General features: G+C 47.2%; 1 protein-coding gene across 3 annotated transcripts in view; it reads left to right on the forward strand.

Moving 5' to 3' along the window:
- Positions 1 to 19,944, forward strand: part of SPEF2 (sperm flagellar 2) — a 1,748,369-nt gene that overhangs the window by 1,199,155 nt on the left and 529,270 nt on the right. For all 3 annotated transcript variants that reach the window (XM_069627121.1, XM_069627123.1, XM_069627122.1), the window contains exon 26: positions 12,471 to 12,593. In XM_069627121.1, coding sequence (XP_069483222.1) covers positions 12,471 to 12,593 — 123 coding nt within the window. The remainder of the gene's footprint in view (positions 1 to 12,470; positions 12,594 to 19,944) is intronic.

Below are 19,944 nucleotides of genomic sequence, written 5' to 3' on the forward strand. Positions count from 1 at the left end.
TCTCATCTTCCTAAGAGCTTTGGTTCAGAAATGACCACTTTTTGCACTTTTGGTGGGTTTCTCAATATTATTTCTGCACCAATTTTTAGACATGCATGCACACCCCATCTGAGCACAATTCTGTAATTTTTTAGGTTCCTGGCATAAACACAGTGGCTACAATATGAATAATTCCGGGGTTTGTTCTCAGAACATCGCACAGAGTCCAGCTTACTCTTAAACTGTGAGCGAATTTTTCATTTTAACAATCTCAAAGTTTCACATTTTTGGCAGTTCAGTGCAATTTGTTATAAGCATTTTTCTAGAACATATATTTTATGTGCTTTCTGAATCCACACAATGGTTTGTCTCCACCCCCAAGGTCTGGGCTGACTCAGAGGTCACATGTCTCTCCTTCCTGGCAGCAGTTTGTTGTCAGTCACACCCAAATTAGCATTTTCTATTCAGCCCAAGGTTTCCTTGGTCTACACTGAGTGCCACAGGCCAGGGTGCCACTCCCAGTTCCTTTTGACACCAGCCTGTCAATCTCTTAGCCAACGGCAGGTGGAAGTCTCTTTTGTCCAGGGAGAAGGTGTGGAATTCGTTTGAACACAGTGTGGGAAACTTTTAACTCTGAAACCCAATGTCCAAAAACTGTCTTATCTTATAATATAACTCACATTTTTCACAAATACATCAAACCATTTCTTGCTTCAAGCCTTTTCAGAATATAGTTTTAAATTGTATCCACCTCTTAGCAAGTCTTTCTTTGGCATAGTTTGGGCTCAATGTACAACTTTACACAAAATGGTTTTAAAATGCCGGCTTCTGGTAGAGGTGAGTAACGGTATTACACCCATTTTTGACAGGTTTCTTCCAGCAAGCAATCCTCAAAAGTAGACTTTGTTCAGATATAGATACACTTCTGTGGACCTTATATTTATGTAGATTCTTGCGGGAGAATGATGTTGACCACCCAACAAGGAGGTTGGATCTTTTTGGGTGGTTTGTGAGCCATGATTTGTGCAAATTTTACACCAAATAAAAATTGATTTTTGAAACCAGGTCAGTTTCTTTGGCAATGATTTTGCTCTGTGAGCAGCCAAATGATGGGTTTTGGCAGTGGTCTCATGTTACCACTGACATAGGCAAAAGTAGATGGTGGCCTATTTTTCAGGTTTTCACTCCGCACTTTCTGGTGATTTCTGGCGAGCAGCATGCTTTCCGGCGGCCATTATGATGTTTCTGCTGCCAGCAATGCACATTGATGTTGCAGGGCTTGGATTAGTGGGTTAAGACATCCCACAGTTTGGACCATTGAAAAGAGTCAAACATGCTTTTAAAGTAACTGCTGCCACCAGCTCTGTCCTGTACATTCATCAAAATTCCTTTGAGGGTGTCTAGGGCCTTAAAAATGAGAGACCCCAGCGGACTGTACTCGAAGGTACATTCTGCACTGATAGAATGTTGCCAAGAAATAGCAACAAAGTGAAAGACTAAGGGAAACAAATTCTCCCAGTACTGACAGTCTGAAGGACATGTCTGTTTCCCCTTAATAAGATGAGCAAAAGCCTAGCAGAGTACAGCAGAAGGCTGGGCTCCACTGGAAAAAGTCAGGCTAGGATAGTCAGACAAAAGCAAAAAGTTGGGGGGTTCACAACTGGAGGGGAAAATGACCCATAAATGGAAATCTTTCCTAACACTCGGCCAACTGGAAAGAGGGCATTTCTTGACGTTGCTGTTCCTGGAGGATGCTTACTTACACGTCCCCCTTCACAGGAAACACTTCTAGTTTCTATGCTTCGTAGTTATGTTATGTTAACAGAACTTGTTAAAGCGCACATACGCCCTAGGGCATCTTGGCGCTGATAGATAGTTTTAATGAAGGAGCTGATATTTTGAAATGGTCATTTTTAGTAGCCATCTGAAAACGAGGTGAACAGCAGTACCCTGTAGCGCAAGGGGAAGGTCTTTCCAGGCTTTGGTGGCTGCCACCGAGAAGGTGTGTCCTCCGGTTCAGGCAAGTCGGGAGCGAGGGACCGCTACCAAAAGAGCCGAGTGGGAGCGCAAGGATCGATTTGGCACATAGCGCCGACATTTGGTTTGAAGGTATTCCGCTCCAAGGCCATAGAAGGCTTGGTGCACCATACACATGGACTTGAAAGAAATCCGGTGGGCTACGGGAAGCCAGTGCAATTTCTTGAGCAATGGAGATATATGCGCTCCAAATGAAGGATGAAGAATAGCTCTGGCCGCCGCATTCTGAAGTAGCTGTAGTCGCTTGATCAAGTAACAGGGTTGAGCCAGGTAAAGTGAGTTGCAGTAGTCCAACACACTGAAGACCAAAGCTGCAACCACCGTGGCCTGGCATGCTACAGGGATAAAAGGAAGAACCTTTCGAAGAATGCGAAGCTCAAAGTGGTGCAGGGACGGCACTACCAGTTCAAGGCCCTACCTTTCGACTTCAAATCAGCCCCCAGAGTGTTTACGAAGTGCCTGGTACCGGTGGCGACCCATCTGCGTCTACGGGGGATTCACGTATACCTGTACCTCGACAAATAGCTCATTTGGGCCCGCTCACAAGAGTTGGCCGTCAGACACACGGAGGCGACAGTCAAGCTACTGATGGATCTGGGATTCTCCATCAATTATCAAAAGTCCTGCTTGACACCATCGCAGAATGCGCCGTTCCTGGGAGCCATACTCAATGCAGTGTCCTCCCTGGCATCACCCTTAGAGGAGAGGGTAGCAGCCATTCAAGTGAAGGTGGAGCGGCTGTTGTCGATGAAGACGGCCACTGTGCAAACCATCAAGTCGTTGCTTGGCATGATGTCGTCCTGCATCTACCTCATCCGGCTCTGCAGGTTACAGATGCGACCTCTTCGGGAGTTCCTGGACACTCACTGGGTGCAAGTGTCTGAAAACTTTGCAGACAAGATCACTCTGGACAACGAGTTCCGTTTGGCGATAAGGTGATGGGGCGACCGCTCCAACATCGCCCGTGGCACGGAGTTTCAGAACCCACCATTCCAGGAAGGTCACAACAGACGCTTCCCTGCTGGGGAGCCCACACCGGACGTCTGCACGCCAGAGGCCTGTGGCTGCTGGAGCAGAAGGATCTCCATATCAACATCCTGGAGCTACGGGCAGTGTTCTGGGCCCTCAGGTTGTTTCTTCCGTCTCTGATGGGCAAGGTGGTGAGGATCTTCACGGACAACACCACCACGTTGTTCTACATGAGGAAACAAGGGGGCACTCAGTCCCCGGCCTTCTCCAGGGAGGCACAGGAACTGGGGCGCTGGGCCGTCGGACAAGAAATGTTCCCCCTTCACTTAGCAGGAGTCAAGAAGATCATTGCCGACTCCCTCAGCAGGGAGTCGCGCTCCTACCATGAGTGGGAACTTCGGCAGGACCAGGTGGACCACATCTTCACCAAGTGGGGCAGGCCCCAGATCAATTTGTTTGCGGCGGCGGCGGCAAACTCCAATGCCAGAGGTTTGCCAGCAGATTCCATTAACAAGGAGCCTGGGGTACATGTTCTCCTTCCCGTGGGAAGGGATGTTTCTGTACGTGTTTCCTCCATTGTCTCTTCTGCTACGAGTGATCAATACACTCAGACAGTGTCAGTGCAGGATGATTCTCATCGCGTTGGCTTGGCAGAGGCAGATTTGGTACCTGGATATTCTCAGCCTGTCAGCGTCACCACCGGTCAAGCTACCAGCAGTCCTGGATCTTCACACCAGAGAAGGAGGCACAATCCTGCATCACAACCCAGGATCGCTTAACCTGAGGGTTTGGCTTCTGCAACCCTAGGGTTTGGAGGATATGACTGCAGGGAGGTCCTCGCCAAGGTCAGGGCATCATCGACTCTGAAGTGCTATGGTCACAAGTGGAAGCGTTTCGCTAATCGATGCCGGTTGCAGAATATTACCCCTCTGAGGGTCACAGCCCCGCAGATTCTTCCGTACTTCCTTTCCTTGGCCAAGGCTGGACTGGCGCATGCCTCAGTCAAAGTACCTGTGGCGGCTATATCCCGCTACACCAGGTCTCCAGGAAGGTCTTCACTTTGGTCTCATCGGCTTGTCAAGGAGTTCCTCCAAAGGACTTTTTCGCTCTTTCCCACTGGTGAAGGCACCTGCCACGGCATGGGAACTCAAAGTGGTTCTGATGAGGCTGATGGGGGGCCCCCTTCAAGCCTATGCATCAGGTCCCTCTCGTTTCTTTTCTCATGGAAAACTGCTTTCCTTGTGGCCATCACCTCCGCCAGAAGGATGGGCGAGATACAGGCCATGTCCTGCAAACAGCAATACCTGATTTTCCACAAATTTAGGGGGGTACTGCATACGCACTCCTCTTTCATGCCAAAGGTTCCGTTGGAGTTCCACCTCAACAAACCTTTGATGTTACCTGTTTTTTCCCCGAAACCTTTGTCTCTGGTTGGGAGGGTCTTGCACTTGCTGGACGTTGTTCGTGCCCTGCAGTTATACGTGGCGCACAAAGAGTTTTCGAAAGACTTTACAGTGGCCATGGGAAGGCCTTGTCCAAGGGTTCCATTTCAAGGTGGCTCTCCGGCTGCATCATGCAATGTCATCAGTTAGCGAAATGACTGCTGCCCGGCTGTCTGAGAGCCCACTCCACCAGAGAGATGGCTGCAGCGACGATGTTCCTGGCTGGTGTGCCCCTGCTTGACATCTGCAGCACTGCTACGCGGAAGTCCATCCACACCTTCACAAGATTCTACTGCGTCGACAGGGATCCAGGGAGGAGTCCAGAGTCAGCCACCTGTTCGCTTGAGGTGAGTCTGTTCCAGAGGTAAGAGTGAATTGCTTCTGTTGAGCCTTGCCACCTCCCCTGGTTGAGTAATATTGTAATGCTGTGTATTTGTTATTCATGAGCATGTGAATCCATGCCAGACCCTATGCTGGAGAAGGAACAAGTTACTTACATGTAACTATTGTTCTCCAGCATGGGTCTGGCATGGATTCACATGCAAATCCTCCCTCCTGCCCCTCTGCGGCTCTTCTTGGTCATACTGCCATTTTACGTGGTTACCAAATCTGAAGATGGCTGCCGGAAGAGGAGCTTAGGGAGAGGAGTGTCATTGGCTGGGGCAGTATGACCCAAAGGACAGTGATTGGTGTATGGGAGTAAGAAAGTGAAAGTGAAACTGTTTTTTGTTCACCAAGGATTCCCAGCCTGACGACAGGGAATATTCATGAGCATGTGAATCCATGCCAGAGCCATGCTGGAGGACAATAGTTACAGGTAAGTAACTTGTTCCTTACCGCCGCATTAACGCTCCACCCACTCTCGAGTCTGGCGTGTTTACCCCCAGCTGAAAACTGAGCATAAACACGCCAGTAAATTCCCATTTTCGGCACAATTACTGCCGACGGTATTACTGCGTGGTAATTGCACTGAGAATTCCCCATTGGGTCCAATGGGGAATGGGGAGTAACGGTTGGCGCTAACGCAAATAAAGTTGGGCGGTAATCCTTCAGTCATCTCTTCTGTCCAGACTAGTTTATTTTTTGCCACCTGTGCTTCCTTGAGTCCTTTAAAAAGCAGTTGAACGTATGTACTGTAGTCAAACACCCAGTTTCTGTAATAGCTGCATAGGCCTTAGAAATATTGCATTTGTCTTACTGTTTTTGTCTGTTCATTCCTCATAATGGCCTCTGCCCTTTCAGGTGTCACTTTTCTTCCTTCATGTGAAATCAACTGCCCTATATATAGTACTTCTTCTTGGCAATATTGTAGTTTGTACCCTTTCTCTGTCAGTATAGTAATTTAATTTGATAGTCCTCTCTGCACCTTTCTTCTGTCTCACTGCACACTAAAATGTCATCAACATATTGAATCATGGCGCTTTCAAGTTGAACATTACCCAAGACCATCTGAAGTACTATGTTAACAATTGAGGGTGACTCACAATACTCCTGAGGCAAACGAGTATGTTTCAGATGAATTGTTCTATGTGAAAAGGAAGTAAGATCTTGTGAGTCTTCATGGAGTGGAATTGAGAAAAATGCATTCTTTAAGTCTACAACAGTGAAATACCTCACTTTTGGCAGGATATTACACAATATTGTTGCGGGGTTCAGAACGAAAGGAAATTCTACTTCAACTATATTGTTTAGGGGTCTTTGATCTTGTATGAATCTCCACGACCCCCATTGATTTTTTGACAGGATACACAGCCATGTTAAACAGGGAATTCAATGGTACCAAAATGCCTTGCTTCATTAAAGCAGAGATGGTTTCAAATATACCTCCATCCACTTCTCTAGACATGGGATACTGTTTCGCACGTGGCAAAATTGCTCCTGGTTTGAGCTTAATTTTCACTGCTCCTACTCCTCACCCATGTCACATGGACTTGTCGTCCATAGTATATTCGGTACTTTTCCCAAGTGTTCCTGAAAAAATGGCAGTTTCTTTTTTACGAATGCCATTCTCTGTTATCTCTAAATTCTCTATCTTAATCCAATAAATGAGATTTATGAAGAATACTGTCTCCTCACTTGAACCGTCATCCCTAAATAGTTCCTCATCTGTCAAATCGGTCAACCTGTATCCTTCGAGGGCTGTCACCATTCTCCATCCCCTTCCCTCATCATCTTTTCCATGAAGCATCACCCTTTCTTGCCTCACTATTACTTCTTCTAGTTCTAAAGGGATAATTACCCTTCCTCATTATCAATAGGAATATCTGGCATGAACAAAAATGTGTCAGGTATCCTCAACATCTTGCAGATCAATTTAGGCAACCATGATAATAAAATAGTCACTCCATACAAAAACACTTCCTCATATGTAGGCACTTCTCGAAGAGCTTTTCTTCCTGTAAATGCTAATATGAACTCCCTCACATTTACATAATGTATTCCTGGAGTGGAACACACTATTCCTTCGTAGGTGAAAGGTATCGTCATGTTCAGTTTCGTCATCAAGTCACATCCTAATATGTTTTACTGGCGTTTGCTTAGAATATAACAATGGCATACACATGTCATGTCACCCCAAAAAATCCCTGCACATTCATGACAACACCTGACATTAGATATTTTCCCTCACGGACACAGGAACAAGTTGCTTCAGTGTCCACAAGAAATGAAAACGTCTTGCCTTTGATTGTGACCTTTACCCTTGGTTCCTCTCTGGGGTCCGGTGCTACAGATAGCACTGAACACATCAGGTCCTTCTGTGGGCTGTCCTTTTGTGGATATAAATTCATCCCCATACCATTGAAAGGATTTCCTCCCACCACAGTCATATTCACCAATGTGGGTGTAGCCAATTGTGTTGCTCCTGTGTCTTTGGGTCATTGTGGGCTATTGTGATGTACCTGTCGGTTGCATTGGAATATATTGTACTTGTTATATCGGTGCCTGTTGCGTCTGCATAGGTGCTTGCTGTTGTTGCTCCTGTGGCGGTTCCATCTGCATTGGAATCTGTTGTATTTGTTGTGCTTGCAGTGCATATGTCCGAGACTGCGTGTGATCTTGGTCGTAAAAACCTTGTGAATCTGTATTATACTGTGGAGCATATCCCATCCGCCCTTGGAGATTGCCAATTCTTTTGCTGCATGCCTTTCCTACTTCTACATACTCTAAATAAATATCCTAATTTACCACAGCCCCAACATTGTGGTTGCTGTCCACCATTAAATCCTCCCCTTCCTTGAGGGTTTTGAAATACACCTCATCGTCCTCCCTGAGGCCCATTCCATCTGCCTCTTGGCATAAAATTATACCCATTCTGATCCATTACGTATGCTGCATTATTCTGCCGTGGTAACTGCACTGTCTGTGCCGTCGCTCCCTCATTATTTGTCAATACCGCTCCTTCTATCGTATATTTTGATAATTTGGTCTGTACTAACTTCGCCTCTTCGTGTTTTCTTCCCTCTGCATTACTTTTGTCTTTCTCCGTTAAAATTCTACAATAGTGCATAATTGCCAATTGTATCTGTGGCCATGGCTTTGCTTCCATTCCTACCCGATTCTTTAGTTGACGCTGCACCAGTTCTGGCACTCCTTGACACAAGATATGATAAATTGTTTACAAGGTCAGCTAGGAGCAAGCTAAGGGTTGCTGTACAGATGGGCTGCAATAAACTAACAGAGTTATTGGTGAGTGAGAGTACTCAAACACTACTCAGATTTATTCCATAACCTGTGACTCGTTCCAACTGAGGAGTGTGATCAAACTAAGCTAAACAAAACAAGGGAAACCCCTTGAACTATGAATGAGGCACTGTACACGCATATTACTCAGTGCATCGTAAGGGGGTGGCAGCGCACCCTGAATATTCTCTCCCCTCTCTATAGCGCTCCCGCAATTGAAAGCTAGGTGCTTATCACAACCAGGTTGACTGTGTGTGCTGTTCTCCACAGCACCTGTGTGGCAGGAAAGAAAGAAAAATCCCCCTCACGTGTTTACCTTTTACATTTTTTATCTCATCACCAGAGTTGTTATTGAAATGGGTGAAAACCCCAACACGGCATGCCCAAGGGTTACCGACTGGGCAGTACCAATATAAGGCAGGTTTAGTGCCTCCTCTCAGCGAGGTGCAGAGTTGTGTCCATTACGTTTTTTTTTCTTTCACAAGGCTAACACTGCTGCAATTAATGCAAGGGGTAAACACGCACCAAAGTAACACGCAACCCCTACTTGGACATTGACTGCTTGGAAACAGCAATCCCCCCTCCCACGCCAACTTCCCACTCCTACCTTGGTGTGGAAACAGGGAAACTGAGGGGAGGTGAACCATGTGCTGAGCCCCCTGATAAGAACTGGAAACTGGTACCCGCAATACCGCCCTGCTGCCTTATTTCTCCTGGCCCCGCTGCCCTCTGGAAAGGCGAGTGGGCCGTTAACAGGTACAAAAAGGCCTGGCCTGAGCAGATTGCCCCGACCTGAAAAAGCGTACACTCTTCAAGTGCCTCTCCTTTCTCTCACCCCCTCACAGTTAGTGCCAACCGGGCTCTTCGGTCAGAAGGGCCATACCATGCTCTCTCCCTAGGGGAAACAAACCGTCTGAATGCAAACTCTCTCCTCACAATCGGGAGGGCTCCACCTGTCATTGGAAGAACCACTGCCCTCCATTTCACAGTGCTCGAGCTGACACCCCAGAATAACCTAAAATGGAGGCAAACAGACACCTATGAGACTACGATCATAAAGGTTTAGCATCCCAGTCTTTAATATAGAGGAAAGTGAACACTGAATCCCCGCCTAAAATGACAAATAACAGTTTTGCCTACAACACGGATTATATACACATTTGAACACATTTCCTATTACAATATTAATGCATTGACATATGTGCAGGCATACGCCTGGTGCTTATGACTAACTGCAGGTGCCCACAACAGAATGGGAAAACATCCTAGACTGCTTTATCCCTATTACTGCAACCCAGGGTTTACATACCAACCCAGCATTTACATGATGGGTTACAGTTATCCAAGATGGCTGCTTCCATGGTAGAGCTCACTCAAAATCGAGTTCCGAGATGGGCAAGAATGGGTGGGATTAGCCATAGGCTAATCCCACATTGGCTAGGAGCGGGAATAGGTGGGATTACAACTGTTTATCACTCCTCAAATATCATTCCAATTGGAAAAGCATTACAGGCCCATATTTGAAGCTCTGATGTTAATGACAATAGTTTTGGCTTTTAAGGTAGCGCTTTCAGCACCACCTAATAGCCCAAACAAATAAAGGATAGAAATACTAGCAGAACAATGGGTTTGAGCAAGGAAAGGCATGGTAATGAAGAAAGGGGAATCTAAATCGTCCAATCCTAAAAGACTAGTTGAAGTGTTACCCAAGGCTATTAGATTAGAGGTTGCTTCCATAAGGAACTTGAATAGAGTGGTTATGGCAAAGAATAAAATAGTTGATACCAGCTGAGCTAAAAATATCCTTCTAGGTGTAAATTACGGATTTTAGCGCACATCAAAAAGAATGTGAGATATAAGAGGAAATGCCAGTAGGGGCAGGCAGAACTCTTTCGCTTCCCGCAACAATAAAAGGAAGGGGCTAATTAGTAATTATGGAATGAGTGAAGAGTCCTAAAAGAGATTTAAAAAGCCCTATTAAATTTAAGGAATATATTAAAACAAGATTACATAGATACCTTACCAACGTTTGTTGGCCTTTTGGCTTTGGCTCGTTTTAGAGTTGCTTTAATCTATAAAAGTAGTCAATTGTGTTGCTCCATACTATTTTTGTTGTTCATGTTGTATTGTAAAGGGGGATCAAGGTGACATCCTCAATGAAACCCTGGAGGGAGTCGAGAATCTGTGGAAAAGTCCAAGGGGGAACGGTTGATAGGAGGAGACGAGAGATGAGATGGACTTGAGCCGTGAGCCTCGTATATGAAGAAATAAATGTTTTCTGATAATACTTTGTCTGCTTGATCCCTGATATTAGATTTTTTTCAATTAGGTAGGATGGAGTGAGAGATAAATGGACAAAAAGTAACAAAAATGAATTCATAGTGATTGTGGCTCTCGCTGCTTCACAACCCCTTATGCACCCTCTTCCCCATAGCTAGTCTCTCGACCATATGACATTGCTATTTTTGTCGTACTTGGAGTAAAACCTGGTGAGCGGGTAGGTTGCACGCTGTTCAGTTATATAGGAGAGGGCAGGTACCACATTGCCTAATGGAGGGTTCACATGCTTCTGTTTTGCATTCAACATTTTATTTCTGCTTTATGCAGCACATGTAGAGCACTTTTTTGGCCCGGCCTGCAGGAGAAGTCTTTTCCCAACAACTTGTGAATAACGTGTTAGATTTATATGTGGGAGTTTATCCAAGAGCCCTAATTTCAGATGCCAAAGCTCCATATACAGAGCAAACAAAAGTCTGGAGAAAGGTCAAGACCATGAATTGGTCCTTGTTGCATGTAAACTTCCTGATGTTCACTATAATTCTAGCTGTGGTTGAGTGTGCATTTATATAGTGCCTGCAAAGATTCACCATCTAAAGCAGTAACACATAGCCAAAAGGGTCTAGAGGCAGTTCCAGTAAACAGAATAAGGTCCTAAAAAAACTCCTCGGAATATATGGGGGCGGAGGTGGTTGGAAAAGTGTATAAACAGTGGGGGGCTTGGGAATAGTTAAAAAAAACAGTAGGGGTTGGGAGGCTTGGGTTGGGGAACCCCCCGCCCCCCAAAATAAAATCAAATCTATTTCGATTCGTTTTTTTGGTATAAAATACTACTCGTAAAAGAACCCACCGAAACACTGGCCATCGATGAAATGGCATAGAACCCAGTCCACGTGGCCGAGGCCTTTTCAAAATCCACAGATATGGTTGCCAAATATGTTCGTATTAATGCTGCTTTCCTCAACACAGACTGCCAGCTCCTAGTGGACTACAAATGTAATCAGCAAAGATAATGTAATCCATTTGCCAATATTTTGGCAAACTCTTCCAATCGTTTATTAGACCAAACGGCCTGTATGATGCACAATTATTGTGGTCGATTTTTTTTTAGCAGAAGCAACGCATTTTATTTAATAAATGTAGGGGACTGATGAGATTTAAACACCACTATTCCGAAGTTGGAAGATAAGAATCTTCCCCAAAGAAATGTTGGAAATATTTTGTCACAAGTTGCAGGCCCTCAACGTGGAGTACAGCTTAGGTACCCACAAATCTTAAAATAAAAAATAATTGGAATAGTGTTGTGGGGAAATCCAGCAGAAATGTTACATTACTTTAACTCGGAAGTTTATGAATTTTATAAGTTGTGTTGGGGATATGCCAGTCATTAGGCTTTAAAAACAGAGAGCAGCAGTTTTAAGAACTTGACAAATAAGTCAATAACCTGGCTTCAATGTTTAAGAGCCTCATATTAGTTCTACAGCTTGCAGTAAACATGGAGTAGTTGAATTAGTACACGCTTAACAGAGTTGGTGGAATAGCTTATTAGCCAGATGAACGGTACAGCTTGTTGTTTAACCCCTTAACTGCAGAAATAGCTCCTGCACACATGAATTAATGAAGCAGAACCGTTAAATGAAAATACATGACAGACAGAGGATCCTGCAGAGATGGCACCTTTTATTAGGCTGACCTATTTTTGTGTCTGTTTGCTATCGAGACCACCTGGGCCTCTTCCACAAACACCATTGCCTGCGTGTCTCCCTATATCTCACAGTAAGGTTAGTCTGTGAAATATCTGGTGATTCAATTCCTACATTTTTTACCACTTGCCACAAAATGTCAATATAGCCACAAGGGTTTCAAAGATGGGTGTTGTGATTATTTAAATCTGTGTTATTTAATATTGGGTAGCATGTTGCGAATATGTAAAACTGTTCACTTTTGGTATAGTCAGCGAGCATTGAAGTGGACACGCTTTTGGTTACCATGCCACAACACTTTAATAAAATCACAATCTTGCCATCACTACTTATGTGCATTTCTCACTTTACAAATGTCCCTTTTCTGTCTGTTGTCCACAAGATCGATCACCAGAGCCTGCTGCTGCGCCTGTACGTACACCAGAGGAAAATGCTGAATTTCAAAAAAAGATAGAAGTACAAAATAGGATCCAACAGGAATATTTTGCTGCTCTAGAATTTGAAGGTACGTCAGGATGAATGTGCATTCAAGCCAAATATGCATAATGAATGAACACGTCCTCACTTGTTATATTTACAAGCCATTAAAAGTGATATCTTTGATTAACCAGGTGTTTTAGCACTCACTGTGACTGCATGCAGTCTAAAGATTAACTGGAGAGGTGCCTATTGTTATATCCGCCCTACGTCCCGCAGCGCGGTGACGTAGGGCAGCTAATAAAAGCCCCTCCCCCTGGAGTGGGAGGCAGTTCCGGGCGAATGCAGACCAGCGTGTGTGTGTGTTTCTTTAGCGCTCCTGCCCAGGGCGCGCTCAAGGCCGCGCGGCCTCCTTGACCGGAGCCAGCCCCTCGTGCTGGGCCTCCGGGAGAACAGCATTTAACAATGGCGACGAGGAAGTGAGCGAGCATCCACGCGCTCCACCACCATTTCACACGCGGATGCCACACGGACGCTCCGTGTAAAGTTTTGGACACCCGGTGGGGGCCCCCACGATCACGTGACCCCCACCCCCCAAAAAAAAAAAAAAGAAATTTTCTTCATTCCCCTCCCACACCTCATCCTCAGGGGGTGAAATTTTTTTTCTCGTTTTCTCCCGGTCATCACCTGCACAACGTCTCCTGCATGGCACACAGGCCACGAAGCGCCAATCAATCGGAGCACAAGTGCCGGTAGGAACTGTCACCACGTGGGACACTGCCTCACCACAGGGTGCGCACGAACCCAGAGGGCCGAGAATCGTTGACCAAGCGCACGCAACACCATGGCGACTGGGTCATCTACCCCTGGACCCTCAACACCGTCCAGGATGGCGGCAAACCTGTCAATGGCGTCACCACCGCCTCGCACGCAGGGGAGTTCGTCGACGTTGATCCAACCATTCGACCCATTCACAGACCCATCATCCAGTGGGCCCAGATGGCAGCTATGGCTACAAAAGTTTGAGATGGCCATGGAATGTAAGGACATCACGTCATCCAGAAAGATAAAAGTTCATCTACTCCTCAGCGTGGGCGACGAGGTGCTGCGCATCTTCAACTCCCTGGATGTGGATGACGGCCAAGACGCATACCGGAGTGCAAAGGACGCTCTAACAGCACATTTTCTCCCGCAACTCAATCCAGACTATGAAACTTTTATCTTTTGCACGACCATCCAGGCCACCGATGAGACTCTCGACGCCTACCACACGAGGCTGAGGAAGCTGGCCATGTCGTGTGAGTTTACGAACACTGAAAGGGAGATTAGGAGGCAAATCATAAATGGAATTCACTCGGAGAAGCTGAGGCGTCTCGTGCTCAGTGAAAAGGGCATCCCTCTACAACACATCCTGGAACTGGGTCGACAGAGGGAGCTTGCCCACTCCAGGGCCGCCAACATGGAAGCGACCCTACAAAAACTCCAGCCATCACTCTCCACAGCGATGGTCGCTCAAATCTCGGACAGACAATCAACGAGAAGTGAAAGTGGCAGCGGCTACACCCAGAACAGGTGGCAGCCTCGAGCACCAGGACCAACAGAATGTGGATGGTGTGGTGGTCAAAGGCATGGAAGGCGAAACTGCCCGGCGCAAGGCACCACGTGCGGAGCATGTGGCAGGAAGGATCACTACGCGAAAGTGTGCAGATCAGCAAACACGCCACTACAGCCTCCGCAGGAAAAAGGGTCATCGAAAAAAAAGAAACAAGCCAGCTCGAGGAGGGTTGCGGTAGTCAACTTCCCGACGGAAGAGGAAGGGGATGACCTCTCAGCCCTACGACAAGCAGCAGGCACAGAGAACAAAGGAAAGGGCCGAAAGGTATACATAGTATCGACACTGAACCAAGGGCCAGCACCGTCGAAAAGAACCGCCAGGCGACGAAAATGCATGGTCAACATACAAGGCCAGGACATACAGATGACCATTGACACGGGGGCCTCGGTAAACGTCATGCCAAACACCGTTTTCCAAACCCTCGCACCACCACCCGAGCTAAAATCCACAGACACTCGGTTATTTGCCTATGGCAGTCGGAGACCCTTACCAGTCATCGGGAGGTTCCGCACCACTCTTGAGCATGGCAAACAGAAGTTGTGGTCGAAGATCTATGTTGTCAAGGCGGGAATTGAAAGCCTGCTGAGCGGAGATGCGGCTGAAGACCTGGGCGTGGTCAAATTCATATGCCACATTGACGACACGTCCGAGGTCGAGAACTTCCTCAGGCAACACCCCAAGCTACAGAAGGGGATAGGCTGTCTCAAGGGAAAGACCATCAAACTACATATTGATCAATCAGTGCATCCACGTGCGGTAAGACACCGAAGGACACCGTTCCACATGAGGGAACAGGTTGAGAAGGAGTTAAGGTCACTCGAAGCCGCTGGCATTATTGAAGAAGTCACGGGACCAACACCGTGGGTCTCCCCGATGGTGGTCACCAGGAAGCCCAAACAGCCCGGAAAAGTTCGGATCTGCATTGACATGCGCCTGCCCAATGCAGCCATAAAAAGAGAACGACACATAACACCCACAATTGATGAAATCATCACCGACCTCACTGGATCTTGTGTGTTCTCGAAGGTAGACCTAAAGGCGGGGTACCACCAGCTTAAGCTCCACAGAGAGTCGCGCTATATCACCACTTTCTCAACCCACCTAGGTCTGAGGAGGTACAAGCGCCTGAGCTTCGGCATATCATCGGCCGCGGAGGTTTTTCAACAGACCATCCAGGAGGTCATCAGAGGCATACCAGGGGTATTGAACGTGAGCGATGACATCCTAATACATGCACCGGACACCAAGGAACACATCACGAGACTCAAGACACTACTGGGCAGGTTGGAAAACGCCGGACTCACAATTCATCGAGAGAAGTGCGAGTTCCTAAAACCAGAAATAACTTTTTTTGGATACAGGTTCGACCGCACCGGCATATCACCAGACCCCCAGAAAGTGGCGGACATCCAAGCTGCCAGTCCCCCAACGACTCCCACTGAGGTGCGCAGTTTTCTGGGAATGGCTACCTACTGTGGCAGATTCATTCGGAACCTAGCAACCCTATCCGAACCGCTGCGGGAGCTAACAAAGGCCAGCACCAAGTGGGACTGGGGGCCCGAATGCCAGAAAGCATTTGAGAGCATAAAAGACTCCCTATCAACTGATACCAAGATGGCCTACTACGACACGGACCTCCCGCAGAACTATTTGTGTATGCCAGCCCAGTGGGACTTGGAGCAATCCTGATGCAGGTCACAAAAGAGGGCACAAAAAGGTCGATTGCATATGCATCCAGGGCGCTCACAGCAACGGAACAAAGGTATTCCCATATAGAAAAGGAGGCAATCGCCGTTCTATGGGGGTGTCGACACTTCCACATGTACCTATATGGGCGCAAGTTCACGGCGATCACCGACCACAAGCCCCTACTACCAATCTTCATTGGGTCATCGGCGCACCCACCAGCCAGAATCACCAAGTGGCTGCTACACCTCCAGCAGTATGACTTCGAACTTGTCTACCAACCGGGCAGTGGCAACCCCGCGGACTTCCTGTCGAGACACCCACGACCAGCCACCCAGCAGGAAGTGCTAGTCGCCGAAGAAACGGAGGAACACATTTGTCAAGTAGTCCACACCATGAGGCCCAAAGCGATAAACATTGAGGACATTGCAACAGAAACCCAGAATGACCCCTGTTGCGATCTGGTAAAAGATGCCATCATGTCAGGCAACTGGAAAGAATTCATGTCGCACACACGCAACAGAACCGAGGGGTCCAAGGAGTTCCTAGCTGGCATGTTCACGGTTCGACAAGACCTCTCAATCACTGAGGGAGGGCTCCTGCTAAGGGGTGACCGCATCATCATACCCCCAAGGCTGCAAGACAGGATAGTTGCCCTAGCGCATGAAGGACACCAAGGGCTCGCAAGAACAAAGGTCCGGGTCAGACACAGGGTATGGTTCCCTCACATCGACGATCGTGTCGAGGACCTAGTGAACACATGTCTACCCTGCCAAATAACGAGTGGGCCACCAGACCCAGAACCAATCCTATCGGCCGAGCGTTGCCGGGCACGATGGGAAGCGATCAGCATTGACTTTTGCAAAATCAGAGAGGGTCTACATCTACTGGTGGCAATCGATGATCACTCACGCTATCCAGAGGTCGAGATACTGGAGTCCACCGCCGCGGAAGTGGTCATCCCGGTGATAGAAAAGATGTTTGCCACCCATGGTCTGCCCACGACCATTAAGAGTGACAATGGACCCCCGTTCACAGGAGAGGAATTCAGGTCATACCTACAGGAACTGGGCATTAAATACCACCACATCATGCCAAGGTGGCGACAAGCTAATGGGGACGTCGAGCGATTCATGAGGACCATCAACAAGGTACTCAGAGTATCAAAGGCAAACGCCAGCCCGTGGAGGATCGACCTATTCCGGTTCCTAAGGAACTATCGGGTCACCCCCCACAGCGCCACGGGCATACCACCTGCTGACCTTATGTTTGGAACTATCATCAACTCATCGATTCCCCATCATCCAAGCAGGACCCCTGACGACGTCGACAATGCACGCGTGGAAACGAGGAGAACACGTGCCAACGCTCACATGAGCGCCAAGAGAAGAGCAAGGCCCTCAAACTACAGAGTGGGTGACCAAGTCATCATGTTGCGAAACCCCACGAAATCCAAGCTAGACACCAGGTACGAGGAACTGCCATGGACTATCAGCAACCGGCGCGGGACCATGATAACTGTCACCCGGGGAGGTCGGAAAGTAACAAGGAACGCCTCCTGGTTCAAGCCCGTGCTCCAGCATCTCTGGACGGATTGCGAGGGGCCTCACGACGACAACGAGCAACAAAGCAGCGACGTGCCGGCGCAAGACCCCGAGGAAGAATCCGCAGGGGATCGCAGCTGGCAATCACCGAGACTGCCCAGCAGTGAGGACACATGCAGCGAAGGTGAGCAGACTTACGAACCGAGCGGGGACAGCCCCCAAGCGAAACGGTACAGTCTGAGAAAGACAACGAGACCGCCTGCGAGGCTGAATGACTATGTATGCTAAGCCAAGAACAGTGGCAGGAGTTTATAGTTGAGCATGTTGTTTATGTTGTTTGTTAGGTTGGTTTGAAATAAAGGAGGAATGTTATATCCGCCCTACGTCCCGCAGCGCGGTGACGTAGGGTAGCTAAATAAAAGCCCCGCCCCCTGGATTGGGAGGCAGTTCCGGGCGAATGCAGACCAGCGTGTGTGTGTTTCTTTAGCGCTCCTGCCCAGGCCGCGCTCAAGGCCGCGCGGCCTCCTGGACCGGAGCCAGCCCCTCGTGCTGGGCCTCCGGGAGAACAGCATTTAACACCTATGAACGAGTTTAGGAAAGAATAGCATGCTTAAGACTCCTTAGGTATATATGTGACAGTCAAACAGAATGAGTGGCTACTATGAAACTTTTCCAGTCCAGTTAAACACTAGAGTTGGCCAACGTTTATGAAAAAGTCATTTGCAAACATTTGCCTGTCGCCTGTAAAATACATGTGTCTTGAGGGTCACTCTTGGTTCCTGAAACCCACCAGGAGCATGCCATGAAATCTGAGGCGCTTTCCGAAACACACACAAGAAATGGTAAACTTACTGTGGGGCCACCTACAGCAAAATCCAAAGTATGTCTAGCTCATGTGGGATGTGGTCATAGTAGGAATAGAAAAAACACAATAGCAGCCCTCAATGCAAAAAGGTATTTCTAGCATGTGGCGCGACTTTAATGGATATAGAACACACATTTCCAGCGCATACAGTGCTCATACTAGAAATAGTGTTTTTCTAGTTCCTGGTCTCTACTGCACTCGAGCTTCTACTTAAAGCTTTATTTATTCTATTTTTACTTGTACGTGATCTGCACTAGAAATATATATGTATCATAGGGTGGGTATCGCCGCCCTATAGTTAAGTTGAGCCGCACTCCCATAGGAACCTCGAAACATTCTATTGTTAATAACTTTGATTCGAGTAACGGCTTTGGCCGAAATTCTGAAGTTAATGAAGAACACGCAATCATCCACCAGGCCCCCCCCCCCCGCTCTCCTCCAGACTGCAAAATTTGTTAAAAAATAATTTTATTCACGTGATTTAGAATACAAAAAGAAATCGAAGTTGGGGCCTACTTCCCATTCATTTTCCCATAGGCAATCAAGGTCAATTTAGGCGGGCTGCACAGTCCAAACCGCTGGACGGATTTGGACCAAGTCTGAAACAACTTGAGCATCATGCGTTTAATGGAGGATTTCTTTGTGCCCCTTCTCCAAAATAGATAGCTATATCTCGGGTAAAGTTCCAAAACTGGGTGAAGGGGGGTTTAGAAATGAAATAGCCACCATCTTTTTTTGCTCTTGATGTGAGAGATAGCCGAGGATATAACCGAGGTTATCAGAAAATGAAACGTAGGAAAAACGCCAGTTGCAGGTCAAAATACATGCAAATGCCAAGAGTCTAGAGTAGAGAAGGGCATGGCTAGAGAACATCAAGTGAAATTTGGGAGTTGGAGGGGGTCTAGGGATTGAGTTTGCAACACAATATTTTTCTGTGCTTAGATCTGCGAATAGCCGACATCTCAAAGCAAACTGCGTCACAGAAACAGTGTGTGTTGTGGGGGGAATGGGAGAGGGCAGGGGAGGTGAGGAGGCCATCTGGGGAGTAGGGAGAGCTAGCACAGATGAGGGGGGGGCACTTGATAAGGGCCTTGGGCTGGCAACAAAGCATTTTTTCCCAGCCGTTTTTCTGATATTCGCGGCTAAAAAACAACATATAACCACAGCTATCTGTAGTCCATACATAAAATGACAACAGATTGCCAAGGGCATATGTAGTTCTGTACCCATGGCTATAGACAAAAAGTAAAAAAACAAATATTTTTTGACAGCTACAATGAAAAATCACTACCCATCCAGGTCTCCCATCCATTCAATAACTGGGACCGACCCAGCTTGGCTTCAAAGTGAGGAAGGGGGGTAGCACCCTTAGGCCATGTTGCCTAATAAGTGAGCCCAAGTTACAAGATCACTTAGAGCAATATTGCATGAGAGGTCGGGCCCCTTCCTCTCTTTGAAGCTAAGCAGGGTCATTACCGGTTGCTGCATGAATGGAGACAATCCACAGTCTCGGATGCCGTGTGTTTTCTTTGTTTTAAATATCTCAAAACACACTAAGAAAATACACGGCATCCACATTATTATTTTTTAAACCAAGCTACTGTCAGTCCTTGAAAGTATTGCACTCAGAGACCATTTTTTTTTTGGCTTTCGTTGAATTGCATTCTGGTATTTGTAGTCTGCCAGTCAAGATGCAGGGAATAATGCCACAATTGTACACTTTTTGCCT

The sequence above is a fragment of the Ambystoma mexicanum genome, chromosome 6p (genome assembly GCF_040938575.1).
Source record: "Ambystoma mexicanum isolate Mex_15411 chromosome 6p, UKY_AmexF1_1, whole genome shotgun sequence".
NCBI lineage: Eukaryota > Metazoa > Chordata > Amphibia > Caudata > Ambystomatidae > Ambystoma > Ambystoma mexicanum.